At 42.6% G+C, this 24,812-nt stretch overlaps 1 protein-coding gene and 1 long non-coding RNA gene across 2 annotated transcripts; both read right to left on the reverse strand.

Moving 5' to 3' along the window:
* Positions 1-8,621: 8,621 nt before the first annotated feature.
* On the reverse strand, positions 8,622-9,338 carry LOC127304446 (uncharacterized). The gene has a single exon (XM_051335133.1). It carries the CDS (start codon positions 9,336-9,338, stop codon positions 8,622-8,624), a length of 717 nt encoding a protein of 238 aa, XP_051191093.1.
* A 6,041-nt stretch (positions 9,339-15,379) lies between these two features.
* Positions 15,380-16,424, reverse strand: LOC127298433 (uncharacterized). The gene is made up of 2 exons (XR_007849752.2): positions 15,901-16,424; positions 15,380-15,818 (listed from the first exon to the last, which is right to left on the reverse strand). It is a non-coding gene; the product is annotated as an uncharacterized lncRNA (long non-coding RNA).
* Positions 16,425-24,812: the final 8,388 nt, after the last annotated feature.

The following is a 24,812-nucleotide window of genomic DNA, read 5'->3' on the forward strand; positions in this document are numbered from 1 at the left end:
AGACTACAGTAGTGAGTTCTCATTTTTTTTCGAGTGAATGTATGGGGATTTGTTGATTTGTAATTTGTAATTATGTATGAAGTTCTCTTATTTACTGGGAGTTAGCGTTGTTCATTTTCTTGCTTGGAAGTTCACCTTTGCCTCTATTGGAATTCGGTTTTATATTACAAGTAAGTTCACCTATTTTGACTAAATAATTTTTTTGGTCGGAATAATTCAATTGACCTAGAAAACACTTCCTGCCTTCCTGGTAATTCGGAAGAAACTGTATCTTTTCCCTGACGAAAAACATGATATCACAAGCATACAAACTGAGCTTCATGTGAATATGTTTGAACTTCAAACTAGTACGAGAACACTCCCTTCATTAAGAACTATAGCATTCTTTGCTAGGCAATGTGCCTCTTTGTTTGAAGTCTTCCTTCACGAATAGAGGAACAAGAAAGAAGATATCTGGCCGAAATGAAAGATCAATCTCCTTGATGACAGTAGCATAACGCCTAACACTTTTTATTGCATAACGGCCAGCACTTTTTATTGCATAACAGATCAACACTCAAGCCAAAAAAAGTCTCCAGAACAACAGGGTCCATGCTAGGCTGATCGTGAGCTTTTCCAATCGGCTTTGCTTCCTCTATTTGTGAGATAGCTACATTGGAGATTTGTGGTGGGCGGAGAACGAGATACAGGTGAAGTTCAGATGGCACACCAAGGAAGTTTATGGATGCAAATACTCTTACAAAAAATATTGGCAATATTCACTGTAGGAAAACCTCATCAAGAAAAAACAGCGGACAGAAGTTCACTCAGTGAACATCATAAGTTCACTTCTAGAAAATTTAGAAAACAAGCTGGAAATTTATTTTTTTGTTAATATTAACTTTGAACACGGGGAAGTTCACCGTGAACATACCGGAGATTTTCTTTTGTCAAACTTCACTTTGTATTGGCGCGAAAGTTCACTTTGCACATGTAGGAAGTACATTTTGAGCATGCTTGAAACTTTTATAATGCGATCGGAAGTTCACTAACATATATCGAGAAGTTCACTTCCATATTCGAGCACTGTATTTTTTGGACGGAAATCATATGCATATAAATCGTTCGTACAACCTCTTATTGGGAAAATCGACCGACGCCACGTAAAATTAGCACTAATATAACTCTATTAATACTCCCACATAGCGCAATGCCTCCCTAATCAATCTAGATGAGCCAATTTCGAAATGTTCTTGTGTCGGCGTTATCTTCACTTTTATGTATTTCTGAAATTAAACTAAAACCATTTAGAATTTGGAAAAATATTCAACATGAAAAAGATTCGCCTAATCAATATCTTTTCAACGCAATATCATTTGGAACATTCCGATAAGTGGTTCGGAAATAAGCCCCAAAAACAGTTCGAAAAACCGAGAAGTTCGAAAAACGTAATCACGTATTTTCAAATCTGCTCTTAAAATATAAAGAATTTAGAAAAGTGTTCTTCATGAAAAAGGTGCGCCTAGTCAGCACCTTTCCAACGGCATATCATACGGATCATTCCGATAAACGGTTTGAAAACTGGAACCCCAAAACTGTACATAAATAGAGAAATCCGCGAAAAAGTCGTTTTGTATATTTCAAATTAGTTTTAATCAATATAGAATTTGGGAAAACAATGAACACGAATAAGTTGCGAAATTTCCGTGCGAATCCAACGGTATATTATACGCATCAATCCGATAAACGGTTTGAAAATCATCATGAAAATACTGTCCGCACGAACATGCAATTTGGGTATTCCGTCGAGAAGTTCACTAGGAAAACACCCGGAAGTTCAGAAAGGGTTCGAGAATTTATTCTCGAACCGGTTCGAGAATAGCAGACCTATATATATTGTAGCAAATATACTAAAGATGATTTATTCTGTAAAAAAAAGGAGTTGCTAACTTCGCAATTTCAGTTTCTCAAGTGATCTTGTTCGGTCTTATAGCGAGGTCAGACCTCTGCGTCGTGCCATCACAATCGTGCGGCCCTCCCGCACGCGGCCGTGAGTGCACAATTTTCATTCCCCATTTTCCTCTCCTCTCATGAAATTCATTTCTTCCTCTCCTCCGTCAACTTGTTTGACTCCACTTCATGCTCGGCTGCTCCGTTCGTCGCTGCCATATCCATATCTTAGATCTCATGGGCTCGCTCATCGTCATCAACGATATTATCTATGACGTGATCGGCATGGCTTTGCATTAGGTAACTCTTCGCGTCCGGCACGGCTCATTTTTTTGTGTGATATGTGTAAGAGACATGAACTATCCACGTTGCGCTATTTGTTAGAGAGACAATTAGTATCTATGTTGTCGGTATTTGAAAACTATTTTGTGTTATGTGTGTTGTAGTTTTCGTCTTACTATGATTATTTTAATGTTTATTATGTATGGAAACTAATATATATACATTCTAATATACATATATTATTTTTTAATGTACATAGGCTTATGTTGTTCAAACTCAATAAAACATCAAATTTCATGGTTTGTATGACCAAAGAAGAATTAGAATTGGGTACACCCTTTGATCCCAGCAATTTCCAAGAACAACCAAACAACAGATCTTTTTTTAGGTAAAAACATAATATATTGAGCAAGTAAGCAGCCTCATTAAAAACCTTCCAATCCCCTTAGCTACCCTGGTAAGGAAAAAATGCGCCAGAAACTTGCTGCTCCAAGCTCAAAGTATAATTACATCATCCAGAAGGGTTTGGATAATAAACTAGGGGGCTCACCGACCCAAATACAAGAAATATGTGAAATAAAACTATTCCTAGCAATCAAATGAGCCACTTCATTAGTCTCCCTCGAACAATGCTTGTACCCGTACAGTCTGCATAAATCGTGGTTGCCTCATTCCACATCTCCACTTCTCCCGAGCAGTAGCTAATAACCTCTATCGAGTATGACTCGGCTTCGAGTGCATTGCATCCGATAGAATTTGCCAATTCAAGGCCATGAAGCATTGCCTAAGCTTCCGACATCGCTGGCGACGATACATTATGTAAGAATTTTGTTGATGCAATCACAAAGTTTCCATGGGAATCTCAAATGACCGCCCCCGCAGCACCTGGCATATGCTAAATGTTGCATCTACGTTTAGTTTCAAGAAGGAAGATCTTGGTTTCTTCCATGTACGTTTGAACACCACTCCAGGCTTCCCCTCAGCCTTAGCATAATTGGCCACTAGAGCTCTAATACACTGCATCCAAACACAAAATAAAAGGAGCTGGTTTGTTAGAGAAATAAAAGGAGAACCATATTAAGATAAGAAGTTTGTCGGCCAAGTTCGTTGGTTATTTCACTAACAAGAATAGTTGTTGGTTATGGAGGTAATCTAGAAACAATCTTTTTTTTTTTTTTTTTTTTTTTTTTGACAATCAATACCACATATATTCATAATAACAAATAGTACATGGTAGAGATACACGAGCTGTCTCCAGCGATTACAAAATAAAGTCTAAAAGATACTAGCAAATCTTCGAGGTCTTCAAACTCTTTCTTCTTCCAAGACATAATCTTGTACTTTTCTGAAGGCAGCCAAAGATAAATAACAAACCATAGACCTGTAAATACCGACGAAGGTTCTCCCATAATTTTAATTTGAGCCGCAATGCCAAGGTTGCGTGGTATGTCAGATGCGACGGAGTAGATAGAAGCTACAAAACAAGGGCGTGCATGTTCTGGTTGTTGTTGTATTGTAAATGTTCCTATTTGATATGTAAATATTACAAAGTGTGACATCATTGCAAACAGTTTTACCTTAGTAACAAAAATAGCGAATAGTTTGTATCAAGCAAAGCAATGTAAAACAAACATCAGCTCGTTTGTCGAGCTATCTGTAAATAAGATTAATCTATCCACTATCTGTATATGTCTACAAGTTAGGAGGTTTTTGATTAAAATTATTTTGCTAGAATAATTCACACCGCTCAAGTACAAACTGTTGTCCAATAGTATCTACTTTCACTGCATCTCTTGCAAAATCCTTAATTCATCCTACCACCCCAACTTCTCTTGCATGAATGATCTTTTGTAGGAACAGCTAGCTAGGTACTGTCAGTCACCATCTTTTAACCACAAAAATATTGTCACAATATATTGATTATGTTTTACGTTGTACAATCACAACATCTATAACAAAGCATTTTTCTGACTTGATAAATATAATTTCTAGTTTTTAACAATTGTTTAATTAGTTTTTCTTCTTTTCGATACATTTCCCTTAAGGATCTTTAAGAGAATCCTTTTTTATATGCGTAAAATAAAGAACAAGAAAATGCATGTCTAAAACACTGCAAATAGTGCTCTCCAATGAGTAAGTTCCAATTTATACCTACTTTTATCTTGAGCAATTCTATTTGTGATTTTTAAAGGACATTGGAGCTTATTATGTCAATTATATATCATTTCCACAACCTATATAAATATGTGACACTTGCAATAAATACTCTCTCACAATAATTAGTTTTATACTAAAATTGCATACTTCTTTTTTATTAAAAAATATTTAACTAGTTCATGTTTTATCAATTTGTTACCATAATTAACCAGAATTATATATTGTTACATTTTTCGTTATATAGTCACAAGATCTATAATAAAGTATCTTGTCTCGTGATAAATGTAATACTTATTTTCTAACAATGCTTTAGTTAGTTCCTCTTATTTTTGATACATTGCCCTTAAGGATGTTTAATTGAATCCTTTTACATGTGCATAAAATAAAGAAGAAGAAAATGCCACGTTCTAAACAGATTAGTTTGTGACAATAGCAACAAAAAAAACTCTCATGTTGTGTATATGTGTGTGTTGCTTTATTTATTTACTTACTTACTTGAGCATATTTTCAAGAAAAAGTATATAGGTTTTCTATCTCAAGGTTACCAATGGTGGATGGTAAGTATATATGTTTAATTGCACAACAATCAAGTTTATATGTTATTCTGGTGAAAATACCTAAGGCCACACATCTTCATAGTAGATATATAGTGGACAGGGTGTTTTTGATCCTATGTGCATATGCTCCCTATATTCAAAATGCATTTTAAACATATTAAATAATATCAAAATATTTCAAAAGAAAATGTTGATTATACATCTCTACATAGTGCGTGTTCATAAAGTCGTTTCATGAAAAACCGAATTGTTACGTGGCTTGTGCAAAAAAAACAAAATTCGGTGTTAAAATAAGGCATTTTGAGAGGTATTTATTTGTATTTTTTGCACATGCCACGGAAAATGTCAGTTTATTATGAAATTGTAAGTGAGCACATAGAATGTGAAGATATATGAGCTAATTTTTGTTCCCAATTTTTTTCATATTTTGAAATTTATTTTTTGAATAAAGGAAGCATCTACACCCAGAATCAAAAGTACATTTCCGATATATAGTCATTATGTAGACACCCACGTTTATAGCATGCAAAGTTGATTGGCACCTACTTTGTCTCATGTGGTGACCATGTGTAATCTCTACAAACATTATTTCCAATTAAATATATGGTTCCACTTGAGCTGCCCCGGCATGCCCTCCATGACCCACACCTCCATCTTGGCGAGCGTCTGCGAGACGTGGCTGAAGGCGCACGACGGCGAGCCTCACGTGCACCTCTGCTAGGCCCCAGCTCCCGGGCCTAGACAGAATGCTCGGGGGCGGCCTAACAGGCGTGAAGTTCTCGGTGTCGAGATCGATCGAGATGATATTTTTATTTTGAATTTCAGGTCAGATTCGGATTATATTCAAACCAAATTAAACTTCTGCGTTTGTATTGTTTCTTCAAATTTCAGATATTTCAATGAGGATCGAAATATCGCGACCACAACGCCTTTGGTGGTGGCTGCCGCGATGGCGCTGGATCCAGATGCGGTCGTTGCATCGCGGCGCGGCCTGGTCCGGGAGCGGGGGGGGGGGGGGGGGGGGTCGTTTGCGTCCACGTCGGGGCGGAAGCGGGACAGGGACGAGCTGAAAGTTCCTTCGCGCCAAGGGGGGAAATGGATGGAGGTTGCGCTCGCACAACCCCTCCGACCCGGGAACTTGGGGGTCGCGTGGCGCGAATCGGGGCGGCCCGGATTATTTTTTTGAAAATGGCGGATCTGATGCGGGATCTAAACGGTCATTTTTTTACCCTCGAACCGGAAATCGGCGGTTATTAGATGGATGGAGGTCGGATGGGGGTTCTGCAAGAGATGCCCTGAGATCGTCCACGCCGTAGATCGATGAACCCATCCCACGCCCACGTACGGAGGTGCTTGAGGTGCTCTGTGTAGCCACCGATCGACGCCGGCCGTCTTCGAGGATGCATGCATGCAAAGAGGCGCTATATATGCGCCTCTGTTTCGTGTGTTAATTAGCAATAAGCCACGCCGTGGTGTGTGCCGGTGGTGCATGAGTTGGTGCTAGCTTGTGTCGGTCCGGTGCGTGCCGTGGTGTGTGTGTCTAGCTAGCTAGGTCTAGGTGCATGAGTTAGTTTGTGTTTGGGTCGTTCTCTAGGTCTAGGATTAGAGTCCATCAAGTATAGCACGCCCGATACAACAACAAAATTATACGTCCCTGTAGCCGCCGCCTCTTGAGAAAAGCCCTAGCCGCCCCGATTCAGTCTCCTCCATAGATCGGTTTCCCCTCCTCCGGCCGGTTTCGCCGGCGTCGGGAGAAGTGGGGAACCCGATCTATGAGTGGAGTTTTCAATAAAAGTAGTCTTTTCAGTAGTCTATGTTAGGTTTTTGGTCGCCGTTTTCTTGTTGTTTTCCCCGCAATGGAGATGGCATCGTCTACAATAAGTGATCTTCGGTCTTTCGTTCGACGACGAGATCTCCTTGCCGACGTCAATGGTGGTGCTGAAAGATTACAATTATCTAGATATGGGTGTTCAGATCTTACTTCGCCAGATCGATCTTGGATCTTTTCTCATGGTTGCCGCGAGGAGGATTATCCTCGCAGTTCTTGTCCCGGTTGCTACGTCCTCGACAATGGTGATTCGTATTCTCGGCTCTCCATCAACGTCGACAAGGCAGATCGGTTTTTATTCCCTGACATACTGGTGTTGGTACTCTTGCCGATGTTGATTGACTACTTTAATGGTTGCGCGCGTGCACGCAGTCTTGGCATTGCGGCTCAAATTAAAATTATGGGAGAACCTTCGTTAGTATTTACAGGTCTATGGTTTGTTATCTATCTTTGGCTGTCTTCAGAAAAGTACAAGATTATGTCTTGGAAGAAGAAAGAGTTTGAAGACCTCGAAGATTTGATAGTACCTTTTAGACTTTATTTTGTAATCGCTTGAGACAGCTCGTGTATCTCTACCATGTACTATTTGTTATTATGAATATATGTGGTATTGATTGTCAAAAAAAAAGAGTCCATCAAGTATACGCGCGTGTGTGTTGCGGGAGCTAGGCGCGTGAGTGAGCTCGCGTTGGATTCTGCCGCATACGGTTAGCGAGAGTAGCCTGGGCGATCTGTTGCTGATCGCGTGATTCGCGTCGTGCGCGCGCGGCCTGCAGCTGGCGAGCGGATCGTGGGCATGCAACGCTCCGCGACCTGCTGGAGGCTGCTGTGATCACGGCCGGGCGACGGGCGCCCACGGCTTGCGGTGCTGCATGCGGAGACACTGCCGTGGGCGGAACCTCGAGTCCTCGACACTTCACTAAACGATGACAGGCGCGCGCGAGGACTCCAGAACCAAATGCATGCATGCGTGCTCTTCATCTTGTTCTAGCTAGCTTAATGGAGAAATGAGACGGCCTGAGAAAAAGTTCCGGCCAGGGAATTGAAGATGGGTCATTTGCTGCTAAATCACAGATATATAACAACGCGTTGACTGCTGCCACGTCAGCATTCAGCAACTCCCTGACGTCCAGCACGGGGTGTATGGATACGAGTATAGTATGAGTTCATGGGGATCAGCAAAGCAATCATAGCGTGTCGGATAGATGTTTCCCAGGTCCTGAAGCTTGGACGTGTTCATGTGATAGGCCAACCCTCTCGTCATCGATTCACCCAGAAATAGAACTTCTTTGTGAGGATGAAATCCGAGGATGGTGACACATTTCTTGTAGCCCCCTTCAATCGTATTTTTCACGCCAAGAACATCGTCGTCGTCAGAGTCCCACTTGAATCTTTCTCCCGGGGGCGCTTGTCCGCCGTAATCCGGGATTCTATCACTGTACGAATGATAGTTGACGTCTTCCAAGACCCAAGACCCGCGAGCTTCGGGATTGTAACTCCGGTGTGCTAGTATGTGCGCAAGATCGGCTTGATATGTCAAAACCCACTCAGTTTGAGCACATGACTCATCGAGGATCCAAACTCGAAGCCGGTCCCCTGAATAAGCAATTGATACAAGATACACTCCCTTCTCCGATCTTCCGAGTCTTCGGTCTTGGCCACGGGTAGCGTACAAATCATGGGGCGGTTTTATTGCTTGGTACTTGCCCCTTGACAAAGATATTCTGCGGAGGGACAGATATATAGGTCGAGGCATCAGTTGGCCGCAAAGGAAAAATTCAGAACAAGTGACAATGTGAATTAACTAAACACGTAGTACATGAGGGGCACAATTAACGTTCAACTCCACGTACGTACGTGAGTAGTAGCTAGTAGTACCTCATAACGATAATGTGGTGCACGTAGAGGTGGCCACGCCAGTAAACGCCGTACTCCTGGTCGCCGGGCCAAGGCGCCTGCAAGTCGGCGACAGTCCCCAACGCCTCCCCTTGCCGCACGAACGACCTCTTCTCCCACCCATTGGTCGCGGAGGAGAAGACGGGCAGCCTCATGAGCGACGGCGGCCACTCCAACCCGGCAATCTGGGGTTTCACCTTTACCCCCTTAGTAGGAAGGTGAGGGACTTGGACCACCTCGTAGTGAGGCGACACTGCAGGGTCGAACACGATGTAGTTGTACCGGCTGAAGCCCTCGTTGCTGAAAGGACATGGCGGCCGCGGGTTGGGCAGGGCGGCCCACCGGCGTGTGGCGGGGTTGACCACGGAGGAGGCGGCGATAAGGAGGAGGAGGCCGTTGCAGTGGTCTTGGACTTGGGCTGCGATGGTGGTCGGCATGTATTGGTGAAACTTGCCGCTGACCGGCGCCGTGGCAGAGGGCGGCGTGGGGCGGGCGAAGAACTCGGACAAATCGTGGTCGTTGAAGGTGATGAAGATCCCGGCCAGCGGGAGAGTCGGGACGAGCTGCATCAGGCGGCGGCAGTCGATGGTGGCGCGCCAGGACGTGTGGACGCAGCGTGCTGCGGCGAGGTCCTGCTCCGGGAGACGGTGGAGGATGTCAGCGAACAGATCCTCCGGCAACAGCTCCATGATCGATCGATCTCTTGATGGATCTGCTCTGTCGTCTCGATCACGTACAGGTGAGGCACTCAGTCCGGAACTCCGGATCGGGCTAGTTGTCCGTCGATCTCAGGCCGGATCCTAACGATATTGGAGCGTTGTACCCCCGGTTTCCGTGGGAAACAAACAATAATGCTACACCTACGGAGAGCTACGGACGATTTACGCGATGACAAGGATGGAATCCGACGTGGGCGTGGATGCTGAACGAGAGAAAAAACAGGGCGCCCCGCTAACTGCCGCTAAAAATCCCGCTAATTATGCACCAAAACCTGCAACTGCACCGCTGCACGTAGGTTTTCCTTTCGTTCAGATCGACCAGGGCACAAGGCCGAGCCAATAACACTAGACCTACGGACTGAGTAGCCTACAAAAACTCTACGGAATGACGTGCGGTGAATTGGTTGGCTGGGTTGTTTTTTTCTCCCTGAAAAATCGGAGCACGTTCTCGTTTTCTACATTGCCTACCTTGCCACGTCTGATTCCGTAAGCAAATTCTGTAAACTTATCCGTACGTGTTGACTTTTGCTACAGCCAAAGGTTAATTACTTCAACGATCCTAGCCGAGGGTGCAGAATAGTTGCAGCAAACGAAAATAAGAAAATGTCATCTCAATGTAACATGGTTGCATGCTTAATTCTTATTCCTATCTAGCATATATGGTGGCCAAGAGATCGGATCATATAGACTATTTATGGGGAGAGAGGGAGATATTGCAGTGATATATCTGCCTACATATCAGTCATATGGTTCAGAACTTGTATGCAGACCAACAAAAGTACATCATGTGTAATACTTTTTATTATCATTCTTTTTTGTATCTCATTACATACTAATAGAGAAGAAACCTGATAATTAAATACTTCGTGATTTGTAGGTATGGATGATCGACCTGCTAGTGTTCAAGAATCAACAGACATGTCTATTTCAAGCGATGATGATTGCATCAAGCAACAAAAGAAAAGCAATGTGGAACATGAAGAGAACCATGGTGAAGCTCAAGCATATGTGTTACTTGAAGATCCTGAAGTGGGGATGACCTTTGATACTGAGAATGATGTGCGAGAGTACTACAAGAATTATGGTAAAGCAAAAGGGTTTGGTGTGACAAAAAGAAGCTCAAACAAAGACGAGAATGGAGAACTAAGGTACCTTACACTTAGTTGCTCTCGTCATGGTAAGATCGAGTCCAACTCAAGAAATATGTTGAAGCCAAATCCAACAGCTGGCTTAGGATGTAAAGCTAAAGTTAATATTGTTCGTGGTACGGATGGAAAGTTGCATATTTCGATGGTCATTTTGGATCATAATCATACATTAAGTCCACATAAATCTCGGTTATTCAGATGCAACAAAATTTTGGACTACCATGTTAACCGAAGGCTTGAGTTGAATGACCGGGCTGGAATACGAGTAAACAAGAATTTAAATTCTCTTGTTGTGGCAGCGGATGGTCACGATAAACTTACCTTTGGTGAGAAAGAATGTCACAATTATTTAGAGAACACAAGAAGATTGAAACTAGAAAGTGGTGATGCAGAGGCTGTTCGTAACTATTTTACGAAAATGCAATCAGACAACCCGAACTTTTTTAGTGTCATGGATGTTGATGATGAATCAAGACTTAGGAATGTCTTTTGGGTTGATACTAGAAGTAGAGCAGTGTAAGACTCCTTTGATGATGTCATAACTTTTGACACCACTTACTTGGTTAACAAATACGATATGCCGTTTGCTTCTTTTGTTGGAGTGAATCATCATGGACAATCTGTGTTGCTAGGATGTGCTTTATTATCAAATGAAGACACTGAAACATTTGATTGGTTATTTAAAGCATGGCTGGCATGTATGTCAAATCGTCAACCAAGAGCTATTGTGACCGATCAAGCAAAAGCAATTCAGAATGCCGTGGAAATAGTTTTTTCTGATGCTCGATATAGATGGTGCTTGTGGCATATAATGAAGAAGCTACCTGAGAAGTTAGGTGGATACAAGGAATATGAGTACATCAAGACCGCAGTTGGCAAATCAGTTTATGATTCGTTAAGAATTACATATTTTGAAAATTCTTGGATGCGTATGCTTGAGAGGTATAATATTGCTGATAATGGATGGCTTGAAGGGCTCTATGACAATCAACACCGTTGGGTTCCAGCATTTGTGAAAGATGTTTTTCGGGCAGGCATGTCCACTACACAACGGAGTGAGAGTATGCATGCCTTCTTTGATGGTTATGTTAACGCTAAGACAACACTGAAGCATTTTTGTAGCCAATATGAGAATGCTCTTCGTGATAAAGTTGAAAAGGAGATACTTGCAGATTTTAATTCGTTCAATTCAACCATACCTTGTATCACACATTTTGACATCGAGAAACAGTTTCAATCAGTGTATACAAATTCAAAGTTCAAAGAGTTTGAAGATGAGCTAACACACATGTTGTACTTTGATCAGAACTTCGTACAAAAAGAAGGTGAAGTAGAAACATACAGATTAATCGAGGATGTTTTAATTGATAAAGATGAAGGATGAAAAAAAGATTATGTGTACCATGTATATCTCAATGAGGAAGAGTTCGAAGTTAAGTGTACATGTCGCCATTTTGAGTTCAGGGGTATTATCTGTAGGCACATGTTATGTGTGTTGACACACAAGAAAATCAAATAGGTTCCTTCAAAGTACATCCTTGATCGGTGGAGAAAAATGTGAAAAGAAAACACAACTTTATCCGGTGCACATATGGTGGCATGGAAGACACTCCTGTTCCAAAACGTTTTGACAAGTTGTGCAATATTTTCTTCCCAGTTGTAGAGTTAGGTGCCATGTCACGGGATTCATGCAATTCTATGATTAAACAGATCCATGCTCTGAAAATTCAACCATCTGGTAACTCAAGTTCTGAAATTAATAATGAAGAACATGGTATACAGGAAGGTGCACCTTCTAATGGGGAGACAACAAATAAATCATATTAAGTCCAATAGCTGTTAGATGTGCTGGACGTCCTCCTTCATTGAGAAAAGAATCTACGGTTGATAAGCTTATTCGTGTTGCAAGAGAAAAGAAGAAAAAGGCCGAACAAAGGGAGAAGAAGAAAGCTGCACAAAAGGAGAAGAAGAAAGCTGAAAAAGAGATATTTGTACAAATATTTTGTTTCGTTGAAAAGATCTAAAAATTTTAAGTTCACTAATATAGTATTTATTCAGGCTCACTCCGTGAAATTGAAAAATAAGAGATTGAATGCAAAAAAGGAAAGCATCCGAGAATGGCATTCTACAACAAGAAATGGAACATGAGGTGGTGATGTCTACGCACACTCCTTTTCCTGTAGACAGTGTTGGACCTCCAAGAGCAGAGGTTTGTAGAACAGCAGCAAGTTTTCCCTTAAGTGGATGACCCAAGATTTATCGAACTCAGGGAGGAAGAGGTCAAAGATATCCCTCTCAAGCAACCCTGCAACCACAAAGCAAGAAGTCTCTTGTGTCCCCAACACACCTAATACACTTGTCAGATGTATAGGTGCACTAGTTCGGCGAAGAGATAGTGAAATACAGGTAATATGGATGTATATGAGTGGTAATAGCAATCTGAATAAAATATGGCAGCGAGTAAATATGCAACAAAACAGTAAACAAACGGAGATTTAATGCTTGGAAGAAAGGCCTAGGGATCCTGCTTTCACTAGTGGACACTCTCAACAATGATCACATAATAGAACCACTCTACACTCTCTTGTTGGATGATGAACACCACTAATTGTGTAGGGCTACATGTGGTAATTGGTATAATATCTTGAATAATTTGATACTTGGCAATTGTTGTGCTCATGTTTAAGCTCTTGCATCATATGCTTTGCACCTATTAGTGAAGAAATACATAGAGCTTGCTAAAATTTGGTTTGCATGATTGGTCTCTCTAAGGTCTAGATATTTTCTAGTAAGGGTTTGAACAACAAGGAAGACAGTGTAGAGTCTTATAATGCTTGCAATATGTTCTTATGTGAGTTTTGTTGTACCGGTTCATACTTGTGTTTGCTTCAAATAACCTTGCTAGCCTAAGCCTTGTATTGAGAGGGAATACTTCTCGTGCATCCAAAATCCTTGAGCCAAAAACTATGCCACTTGTGTCCACCATACCTACCTACTACATGGTATTTCTCCGCCATTCCAAAGTAAATTGCTTGAGTGCTACCTTTGAAATTCCATTCTTTGTCTTTGCAATATATAGCTCATGGGACAAATAGCTTAAAAACTATTGTGGTATTGAATATGTACTTATGTATCTTATTTCTTATTAAGTTGCTTGTTGAGCGATAACCATGTTCTTGGGGACGCCATCAACTATCTTTATTGAATATCATGTGAGTTGCTATGCATGTTCGTCTTGTCTGAAGTAAGGGTGATTTATTATGATCAATGGTTTGAGTATGCATATTGTTAGAGAAGAACATTGTGTCGCTAACTTAAGCCATTATCCATGGTGGAAGTTTCAGTTTGGACAACAATCCTCAATCTCTTATGAGAATATTATTTGTTGTTGAATGCTTATGCATTAAAGAGAAGTCCATTATCTGTTGTCTATGTTGTCCCGGTATGGATGTCTAAGTTGAGAATAATCAAAAGCGAGAAATCCAATGCGAGCTTTCTCCTTAGACCTTTGTACAGGCGGCATAGAGGTACCCCTTTGTGACACTTGGTTAAAACATATGCTATAAAGTGTATATAAAACATGTGAGTATTGTCATAAAACTAGCATGGAACATAAGAAATTATAGATACGTTTGAGACGTATTAGTAGCTTAAACAGCCATTTACCCAGTAGAGCTGAATTCTTGACCTCCGGGTCATGAACTCCAAGCCCTCCTTGATCTTTGGGACTACAAACTATACTCCACTTAACCAGTCGATATTTCTTTTTCTCGCTGTCCCCTTGCCAAAAGAATCTGGATCGATAGTAATCGAGTTTATGCAGAATTCTTTTCGGTAGGATGAAGAATGATAATATATACAGTACCATATTTGTGAGTACCGAATTAATGAGTACCAATCTTCCTCCCAGGGACAACAATTTACCTTTCCAACTACTAAGCCGTTTTTGTAATCTTTCTTCCACTAATTTCCATTCCGCGATTGTAAGTCTCCGATAATGAATCGGAATACCCAAATAACGAATAGGAAATTGGCCTTGCCCGCAACCAAACAACTCTGTATACGTGGGCATTAGTTCTAGCAGCATAAATCCAAGCATAACACATCCACTACCGTATGGATCATTTGAGGTAGTTTGTTTCTCACCTATCTATTTCTAATAAATACTTCGACATCCAAATCATTTTATGATTTTTTTATCGCAACGATCATTTAACTTAGGCACTAGTACTGGCGACATGAATCCAACCATGACAGCTGCAGTACCATACGGAGCAATTCAGAGGTATCTTTGTTTTTCATCTCTTATTTCTAATAAGTACTTCGACATCCAATTCACCTTGTGAATTTGTTTGATGCAGGAATCGTGTGACTTTGGCATTAGCAACATAAATCCAACCATGACAGCTACCTTACCATCTGGAGGTTCCCCGGCCTTTGTTATGCCTCCAATTGTAGGAAAATATATAAGCATGTTGTTTCAAGTTCAACAAAGTTCTGCTGCTCTATCTAAATCACCGCAGTTACATTTTGATGGAACTGGAGGTCTCAATGATATGATGGATCATAGTGAGACATGAGTTGTGTAGTCCTTTTTGCACATGTCTAATGTAATTTAAGGAGTCCATCCATCTATTTGTTTTCATTTTCTCTCCATATCTGGAGTTGCAACGTTTATGTATTGTTGAGAGTTGAACATATTTTGTTGACAACTCTGTTGTTCTGCATTATTTTGCCCCATTGTTTTGTGGGAATGCTTCTAGTATGCTCTTATTGACTCAAGCACAACAGCACAACCTTAGTATCTCTCAGCATTATACTTTTAATTTGTCATTCTCAACAAATGATGACATAATAACGGTGTATAAACGAAGTTCCCGGCGAACATGTTTCTTATTCATGATTCTAGATCACAACATACAATTTGGAAGGGCAAGCTTTACACTCCTTAAAAATATCAAGAACTTAAAAGCCGTGTACATTAGTTTATTGCTTCACAAGACCAGAGTTTACAATGTGCCGGTTACAACCAGTTCGGTGAGTTCCTGGTATACTGGCCAAAGCAAACACCAATGTTCCTAGTTCTCCCAGAACTCCCAAGTTATGGACTGCTGTTTTGTCTTCAGATTTTTTATCTTTTTGTAGATGGCCTAAATTCTTGAGAATTTCCGACACTTGTTATTTACAGCTGAAGACAAGGTTGTGCTATCCAGCTCCAAGATTATAGGATTGTTTAGTTGCATCACGGCAAGATTCAGACCTGCTGTGGCTTCTTCAGTATACCTGCATATCCGAATGTCCCCTATGAGACAAGGAAAATTGATTTAAGCCAAAAGCCCTATAGTAAGCAAACATTGAACAGAGATTAGTTTTGTTCTTCTCACCACATTCACCACGCTCTGATGCATAGAGGCATATATGTTCATTCATACTGCATAGATACACACATGAGATGGCTCCAAGACTGCAGAGAGAGAGAGAGTCTACGGGCGGGACTCGCTTGTCATGTCGAGGGTAGAACGATGTTGTGCGGGTTGCCACTTCTCGGACGAATAGCTTGCCGCGAGGCCTTCTGCGGCTGAGAGGTAGCTGCGCCGCCACTTGCGACCAACAGCTAGCCGTACCGGCGTGCCACCGCTTGCGTCCGGCAGCCTGCCGCGCCGCCGCCTGCGACCAAAGGTACCTGAGCCGTCGCCTGCCTCTAGCCGCGCCGCCGATGCCGACGAAGAGCTGGACCCGTCGCCGCCGACGAGGAGAACCTTCTCTCAGTCGCCGCTCGCCAAGAGATGGGGATTTGGGATTTTGCGCTGCGCTAGAAATTTCCCTTTTTCCCCTCCCATTTTTCTCTCACCGGAACGGTTTCTATTCCACGCTGGGTTCCACGTCCGATGACTCGTCGCCGCGTAGAGTTTCCGTAGCCCCTTCCGTCCGTACGTGTAGCATTATTGGAAACAAATAAAGCACTTCCCGCAGGACGCGGCTTGCCTTGTGCGACCATCTGTGTGCACGTTCCTTCCGTTAATTCACCATCGCACGGTCCAGACAAATTTCCTTCCTCGGTCGCCTTGGAGCTGAGGGAGGAAGAAACAGAGAAGAGAATGGCTGGATCGGGCTGGGGCGGGCTCGCGCGGCCACACATAACAGGATGTGTGGCACCTTTGCCACGGGCGCCACACTTTCAAAGTGTGGCGCCGGTGTGAGCGGCGCCACATATCCTGCCATGTCAGCGTCGAGCACACATCAGCGTCGAGGGCGCCACGTCGGATGGGAGAGTGGCGCCGGCCGCACAGGCGCCACACAGTGAGTTGTGGCGCCAATGGGAGGGGCGCCACACAAAAAGGTTAGATGAGTGAAATAGTTTCCCGGAGCGTCAGTCTATGCTATAGTTTCAGAAAAGGGTTATTTATTTTTGTGTAAATCGACCTCTGAGTGGTAGAAATAGCAAACGTCACCTTTGTTCATAATGAAACGTGGACTTCGTATGAAACAAACTGTAGCAGAGTAGCAGCCGGTGGCCGGTGGGCCCAGGCTCAGAATGGGAGCAAGACGAGCCAAAGCCTTGACCGGACGGCGGACGCCATCTTAAGGGCATCTAAACGGACCCACTCGCCTGTCCATTCTGAGTCATTTAGGTGACCGCGGATACCCGGATAGCGGCCCGCGTCCGCGTGTTCGTTTGGGTCGCACGTTGCGCTCAACGCGCGGACGTAGCGCAAATACGAAGAAAATTGAAAAGAAATTGAAAATGTAAATTTAAAGGAGCTTTCATTAAGCATATTTTTTTCGATAAAGGATGCTTTATTACTTTAATAAGCAATTACATCCAGCCTCTGCATAACCAGGATGCACACAGCCGTTTTGTTGTCTCAAGTCCAAAAGGATAAATAATAAAAACTAGGCGAGATACATATCGGAACGATGAATCATATAACGCCTAAAACGTAGGTGGGGCATCTATCCGTAGACTATGCTGCCACCCATGTAGGGAAAAAGTAGCCCTCGCCGTAGCCTCCAACCGTGTACAGACCTCCGTACATAGCTGTCGGTTCTCCACTTGCTGTAGAGGTAACCATGAACGGAGAATACCTGTACATCTGTAGATGACCTGCAACAAAGAACAATTTTTGTCATTAAAGATCTTGTCATTTCTACATAGCCAAAGCGCTCAGATAACTGCTAGCGCCCCCACCCTAAGAAGCATCTTAAACCTTGAATCTATACCATGAAGCCAATTGCCAAAGACATTGGCGACACTAGTCGGAGGATACAAGGTAGACGCTACTTGGATGACAGACCATATAGATCTCGCGAAATGGCACTGGAAGAATAAGTGTTTGATTGTTTCGTCCTGATGACAAAAAACACACCGTGTACTTCCATGCCAATTCCGCTTAACAAGATTGTCTTTGGTGAGAATAACCCCACGACGAAGATACCATCCAAAAATTTTAATTTTTAATGGTATCTTCATCTTCCAAATCTTCTTATTGTTATCAACTGGTAAGTCAGAAAGAAGGATCGCATTGTAGAAAGATTTTACGGAAAAGGTACCAGCTACATGAAGGTTCCATCTAAATTCGTCTGGTTCAGGTGATAAATGAATATCTCCGAGCCGTTGAATTAGAGTATTCCATGCCACAAGTCTTTGTCCAAGTAAAACACGTCTGAATGTCACATTCGGAGGTTATGTAGCCATTACAGTAGCAATGGTATCACCTTGGCGACGAGCAATCCTATACAGAGCAGGATACTGTTCACTTAAGGGTGCATTGTCTAGCCAAGCATCTTCCCAGAACCGTATATGTGCTCCATTCCTGATTGAGAAAGTACCATGGCGAAAGAATACATTTTTTGTCGCCATAAGACCAGCCCAGAAGTGAGAATCCCCAGGTTTCCAAACCACTTGGGATAATGTCTTCAAACCGATATACTTTCTCCGAAGAATAGTTTGCCAAGTCTCATCCTCAGTAAGTAGCTTAAGCAGCCATTTACCCAGAAGAGCTGAATTCTTGACCTCCAGGTCATGAACTCCAAGCCCTCCTTGATCTTTGGGACTACAAACTATACTCCACTTAACCAGTCGATATTTCTTTTTCTCGCTGTCCCCTTGCCAAAAGAATCTGGATCGATAGTAATCGAGTTTATGCAGAATTCCTTTCGGTAGGATGAAGAATGATAACATATACTGTACCATATTTGTGAGTACCGAATTAATGAGTACCAATCTTCCTCCCAGGGACAACAATTTACCTTTCCAACTACTAAGGCGTTTTTTTAATCTTTCTTCCACTAATTTCCATTCCGCGATTGTAAGTCTCCGATAAAGAATCGGAATACCCAAATAACGAATAGGAAATTGGCCTTGCCCGCAACCAAACAACTCTGTATACAGAGCCGTATCGTTTTGGGCATCACCGAAACAGAACAATTCGCTTTTATGGAAATTGATTTTCAATCCTGACAACTGCTCAAAAGCCGCCAAAATTAATTTCAGATTTTGAGCTTTTTCAAGATCATGATTCATAAACATAATTGTATCGTCGGCATATTGAAGTATAGACAGACCACCATCAACCAGATGTGGAATCACTCCTTCAATCTGGCCATCAGCCTTGGCCCGCTCTATGAGTATAGCCAGCATATCCGCTACAATGTTAAACAACATCGGTGATAACGGATCCCCTTGGCGTAACCCTTTTCGTGTTTGGAAATAGTGGCCGGTGTCATCATTAACCCGGATTGCAACACTACCTCCATACACAAAATCATTTATTAGAGCGCGCCACTCTGGAGAAAAACCTTTCATCCTGAGTGTCTGCTATAGGAAAGACCACTTAACTTTATCATACGCCTTTTCAAAATCTAGTTTTAGAATAACCCCATGTAATTTCTTAGAATGCATCTCATGTACTGTCTCATGCAAGACCGCCACTCCATCAAGGATGTTCCTTCCTTGCATAAAGGTTGTCTGTGATGGCTGGACAACATGATCCGCAACCGTATTAAGTCTAATGGTGGCCACTTTCGTGAAAATCTTGAAACTTACATTTAAGAGGCAAATAGGTCTATATTGTTGAATCCTTTCTGCCTCATTAACTTTTGGTAACAAGATTACTTCACCAAAAGTTAGACGAAATAATTCTAGTTGTGCAATATGTAGGTCACTGAACAAATCTAGAAGGTCCGATTTAATCGTATCCCAGAAAGTTTGATAAAACTCCGCTGGAAAACCATCAGAACCCGGTGCTTTGTTGCATTCCATTTGGAAAATTGCCTTCTGAACCTCTCCCACAGTATAAGGTGCGGTTAGTAGACCATTTTCTTCCATAGAAACTTGGGGTATATCGTCCGTTAAGTCCTCATTAAGAGAGAAGATGCTTTCCTCCGGAGGACCAAACAGACCTTTATAATAATTAGTAATGTAAGATTTGAGTTGCTCATGACCTTCAATCAACCCTTCATCTTGAATAAGAGAATGAATACGTTTTTTCCGATGTCTCCCATTGGCTAAGCCATGGAAATATCGCGTATTTGAATCTCCTTCCAATATGAATTGAGCTTTGGAACGTTGATACCATTTGAGTTCCTCCTCGCGAAGAAGACTCGCCATCTGCGCATTTGATTGATTTTTAAGTTCAATCTCTTGCGTAGACAACGGTCTAACCTCCGCAACAGCCTCAAGCTCATCAATTACAATTGATAAGCGAGCCTTCTCTTTTTTAAGGATACCGGCCATATGGGCAGCCCAACCAGAGAGATGTTTGCGCATTGTCCGCATCATATTATTCCATCTCGAAATTGGAGTGCTGCCCCCGACCGGTCTCTCCCAAACCTTCTTAACCATATCATGAAATCCCTCTCGATGTAGCCAGCCAAGTTCAAATTTGAACGGCCGTTTACAAACAGGACGGGGATTCCCAGTAGTTAGGAGGATGGGAGCATGGTCAGACAGTTTTTCAATACGTTCTAGTGCACGGACTGACACCATAGGGTATTTATTTTCCCATTCGGTATCCATCAACACGCGATCTAGTTTCTCGTATGTGGGTTCAGGCAAGCTGTTGGCCCAAGTAAACTGTCGACCGGACATAAACACCTCTCTTAAATCAAGGCTATCAATGACAGCATTGAACAAGAAAGGCCAATGTCCATCGAAACGGCCTTTACTTTTCTCGTGAGGAAATCTCAACAAATTAAAATCGCCTCCGATTAAAATCGGATAAGGATTATCTTTTGTAAGATTTACCAACTCACGTAAAAAGTCAGCCTTAAAAGCATCCTGGGCGGCACCATACACAGCAACCAGACTCCACGTGAAACCGTCTGCTTTATTCTGAATGTCGAGCTTAATGTGATACTCTCCATCAGAACTAGCTAAGACAGTCATGGTGTCTATACGGACGCCAAGTAAAATGCCACCGGACCTACCACGAGGCGGGTGAGAAAACCACTGAAAGTTAATCCCGCCTGACAGTCGGTCGAGAAAACTTTGTGTGAAATTTCACCTACCCGTCTCTGATATAGCAATGAAATCTAAATCATAATCTCTACAACCATCGGCAATGTGGGAATGTTTAGCCAAGTCACCAAGACCTCTGCTATTCCGAAACATGCCATTCATCGAGAAACTATTTTAGATTTAGTATTCTTGCTATATCTACGAGATTTCTTTCCAGCCGACGATCGAGAACCACGTTCAGAAGCTTGTAGATCAGAACTAAGCTCCACGTGTTCTAAATCGACTTCTGAAATATTACCAATAATAGCCGAGAGAAGCTGACCATCTAGGATGTCATCCTCTTCCTCATCGTCTACTACTATTGTTTCATGCCCAGTGGAAACATTCGGAACAACCGTTAGACGGTCAAGCTCCGTCTGTCTCAACACATTGGCCGAAACTGAAATCTCATCAGACCTACTACCCAAATTAACTCCTATGCTACTCAAATTTGAAGAAATACGAGTATCTGAAAACGAATTAAACGACTTGGATGGTTGCTTATTACCTGCCGTGTCGAGGTTCTTCTCAGCCTTAAGCCGCATGGCTCTCTGCATGGCGTCCTCATCCGTCGGCCCCGCCCCATCCACCGCAAGAGCGTACCTCCCACTCCGCCTCACCGTCGGTTGAACAACGGGAGGAGGGATCGTGGGTGGCGGCTGCTGCAGGGTGGATACCGGCGATGGAGAAGTCGAGGGCGGTGGAGACCAAGCCGGTGAGGGAGAAGAGGTCGTCGATAAAGGGGTAGAAGGTGATGTAGCCCCCTGTATCACAGCAGCCCCAGGCGAGTCCCCCTTCGCGGGGGAAGAGGGTGTCGAAGAAGAAGCGCCCTTCGTCCCATCAGCCTGCCCCTCCGCCCATGGAGGCGGTATCACAGGCTCAACGGGTCTGTCCGCGGGACACGACGAGACCCTCAAGGTCCGCTGCCCCGCATCCAGATGGCGCGGTAGCGTAGCGTCCTCCGCCGCACCGTGCAGTGATGTCTACGCCCCCTCCTTTTCCTGTAGACAGTGTTGGGCCTCCAAGAGCAGAAGTTTGTAGAACAGCAGCAAGTTTCCCTTAAGTGGATCACCCAAGGTTTATCGAACTCAGGGAGGAAGAGGTCAAAGATATCCCTCTCATGCAACCCTGCAACCACAAAGCAAGAAGTCTCTTGTGTCCCCAACACACCTAATAGGTGCACTAGTTCGGCGAAGAGATAGTGAAATACAGGTGGTATGAATATATATAAGCAGTAACAACAGCACCAGAAAAGTGCTTTGCCCAGGACAGTAAACAAGCAGTAGTAACGCAGCAGTAGTAACGCAGTAAAACAGTAAACAAGCAACGATAGCAGTATTTAGGAACAAGGCCTAGGGATCATACTTTCACTAGTGGACACTCTCAACATTGATCACATAAATAAATAGATAGATGCATACTCTACACTTTGTTAGATGATGAACACCATTGCGTAGGATTACACGAACCCTCAATGCCGGAGTTAACAAGCTCCACAATTCAATGTTCATATTTAAATAACCTTAGAGTGCATGAAAGATCAACATGACTAAACCAAGTACTAACATAGCATGCACACTGTCACCTTCACACTATGTAGGAGGAATAGATCACATCAATACCATCATAGCAATAGTTAACTTCATAATCTACAAGAGATCATAATCATAGCCTACGCCAAGTACTAACACGGATGCACACACTGTCACCATTACACCGTGCAGGAGGAATAAACTACTTTAATAACATCACTAGAGTAGCACATAGATAAATTGTGATACAAAACACATTGCAATCATAAAGAGATATAAATAAGCACTTCACTATGCCATTCATAACAGTGAATAAGTATTCTGTGAACTATAGCCTAAGAGACCCACACGGTGCACACACTGTCACCTTTACACACGTGGGACAAGGATTCTCCGGAGATCACATAAGTAAAATTCACTTGACTAGCATAACAACATCTAGATTACAAGCATCATCATATGAATCTCAATCATGTAAGGCAGCTCATGAGATTATTGTATTGAAGTACATAGGAGAGAGATGAACCACATAGCTACCGGTACAGCCCCGAGCCTCGATGGAGAACTACTCCCTCCTCATGGGAGACAGCAGCGTTGATGGAGATGGCGGTGGTGTCGATGGAGGAGCCTTCCGGGGGACACTTCCCCGTCCCGGCGGCGTGCCGGAACAGAGACTCCTGTCCCCCAGATCTTGGCTTCGCGATGGCGGCGGCTCTGGATGGTTTCTCGTACCGTGGCTTTTCCGTCTCGAGGTTTTAGGTCCAGGGGCTTTATATAGGCGAAGAGACGGCGTCAGGAGGTCGAAGGGGCGCCGACACTATAGGGGGGCGCGGCCCCCCCTTGGCCGCGCCGACCTAGGGTTTGGTGGGCCTGTGCCCCCTCTCTGGCGGTTCTCGTGTGTTCTGGATGCTTCCGGGCAAAATAGGAACCTGGGCGTTGATTTCGTCCAATTCCGAGAATATTTCGTTACTAGGATTTCTGAAACCAAAAACAGCAGAAAACAGGAACTGGCACTTCGGCATCTTGTTAATAGGTTAGTTCCAGAAAATGCACGAATATGACATAAAATGTGCATATAACATGTAGATATCATCAATAATGTGGCATGGAACATAAGAAATTATCGATACGTCGGAGACGTATCAGCATCCCCAAGCTTAGTTCCTGCTCGTCCCGAGCAGGTAAACGATAAACAAAGATAATTTCTGGAGTGACATGCCATCATAACCTTGATCATACTATTGTAAAGCATTTGAGATGAATGCAGCGATTCGAAGCAATGTAAATGCAATGAGTAAACAATTGAATCATATAGCAAAGACTTTTCATGAATAGTACTTTCAAGACAAGCATCAATAAGTCTTGCATAAGAGTTAACTCATAAAGCAATAAATTCAAAGTAAAGACATTGAAACAACACAATGGAAGATTAAGTTTCAGCGGTTGCTTTCAACTTGTAACATGTATATCTCATGGATAATTGTCAATCCAAAGCAATATAACAAATGCAATATGCAAATATGTAGGAATCAATGCATAGTTCACACAAATGTTTGCTTCTTGAGATGGAAAGAAATAGGTGAACTGACTCAACAATAAAAGTAAAAGAATGGTCCTTCAAAGAGGAAAGCATCGATTGCTATATTTGTGCTAGAGCTTTTATTTTGAAAACATAAAGAGAGCATAAAAATAAAGTTTTGAGAGGTGTATGTTGTTGTCAACGAATGGTAGTGGGCACTCTAACCCCCTTGCCAGACAAACCTTCAAAGAGCGGCTCCCATTTTATTTTATTTTTGTGTGGCACTCCTTCCAACCTTTCTTTCACAAACCATGGCTAACTGAATCCTCGGGTGCCTGCCAACAATCTCATACCATGGAGTGCCTTTTTATTTTAGTTTTATTATGATGACACTCCTCCCCACCTTTGCTTACACAAGCCATGGCTAACCGAATCCTTCGGGTGCCGTCCAACAATCACATACCATGGAGGAGTGTCTATTTTGGTTAATTAATTTGGGTCTGGGAATCCCATTGCCAGCTCTTTTTGCAAAATTATTGGATAAGCGGATGAAGCCACTAGTCCATTGGTGAAAGTTGCCCAACAAGATTGAAAGATAAACACCACATACTTCCTCATGAGCTATAAAACATTGACACAAATCAGAGGTGATAAATTTTGAATTGTTTAAAGGTAGCACTCAAGCAATTTACTTTGGAATGGCGGAGAAATACCATATAGTAGGTAGGTATGGTGGACACAAATGGC

Source organism: Lolium perenne, chromosome 5 (assembly GCF_019359855.2).
Source record: "Lolium perenne isolate Kyuss_39 chromosome 5, Kyuss_2.0, whole genome shotgun sequence".
Lineage (NCBI taxonomy): Eukaryota > Viridiplantae > Streptophyta > Magnoliopsida > Poales > Poaceae > Lolium > Lolium perenne.

What these genes read in the sequence shown, in the direction of transcription:
- LOC127304446 (XM_051335133.1), bottom strand. Translation starts at nt 9,338, where the DNA reads ATGGAGCTGTTGCCGGAGGATCTGTTCGCTGACATCCTCCACCGTCTC.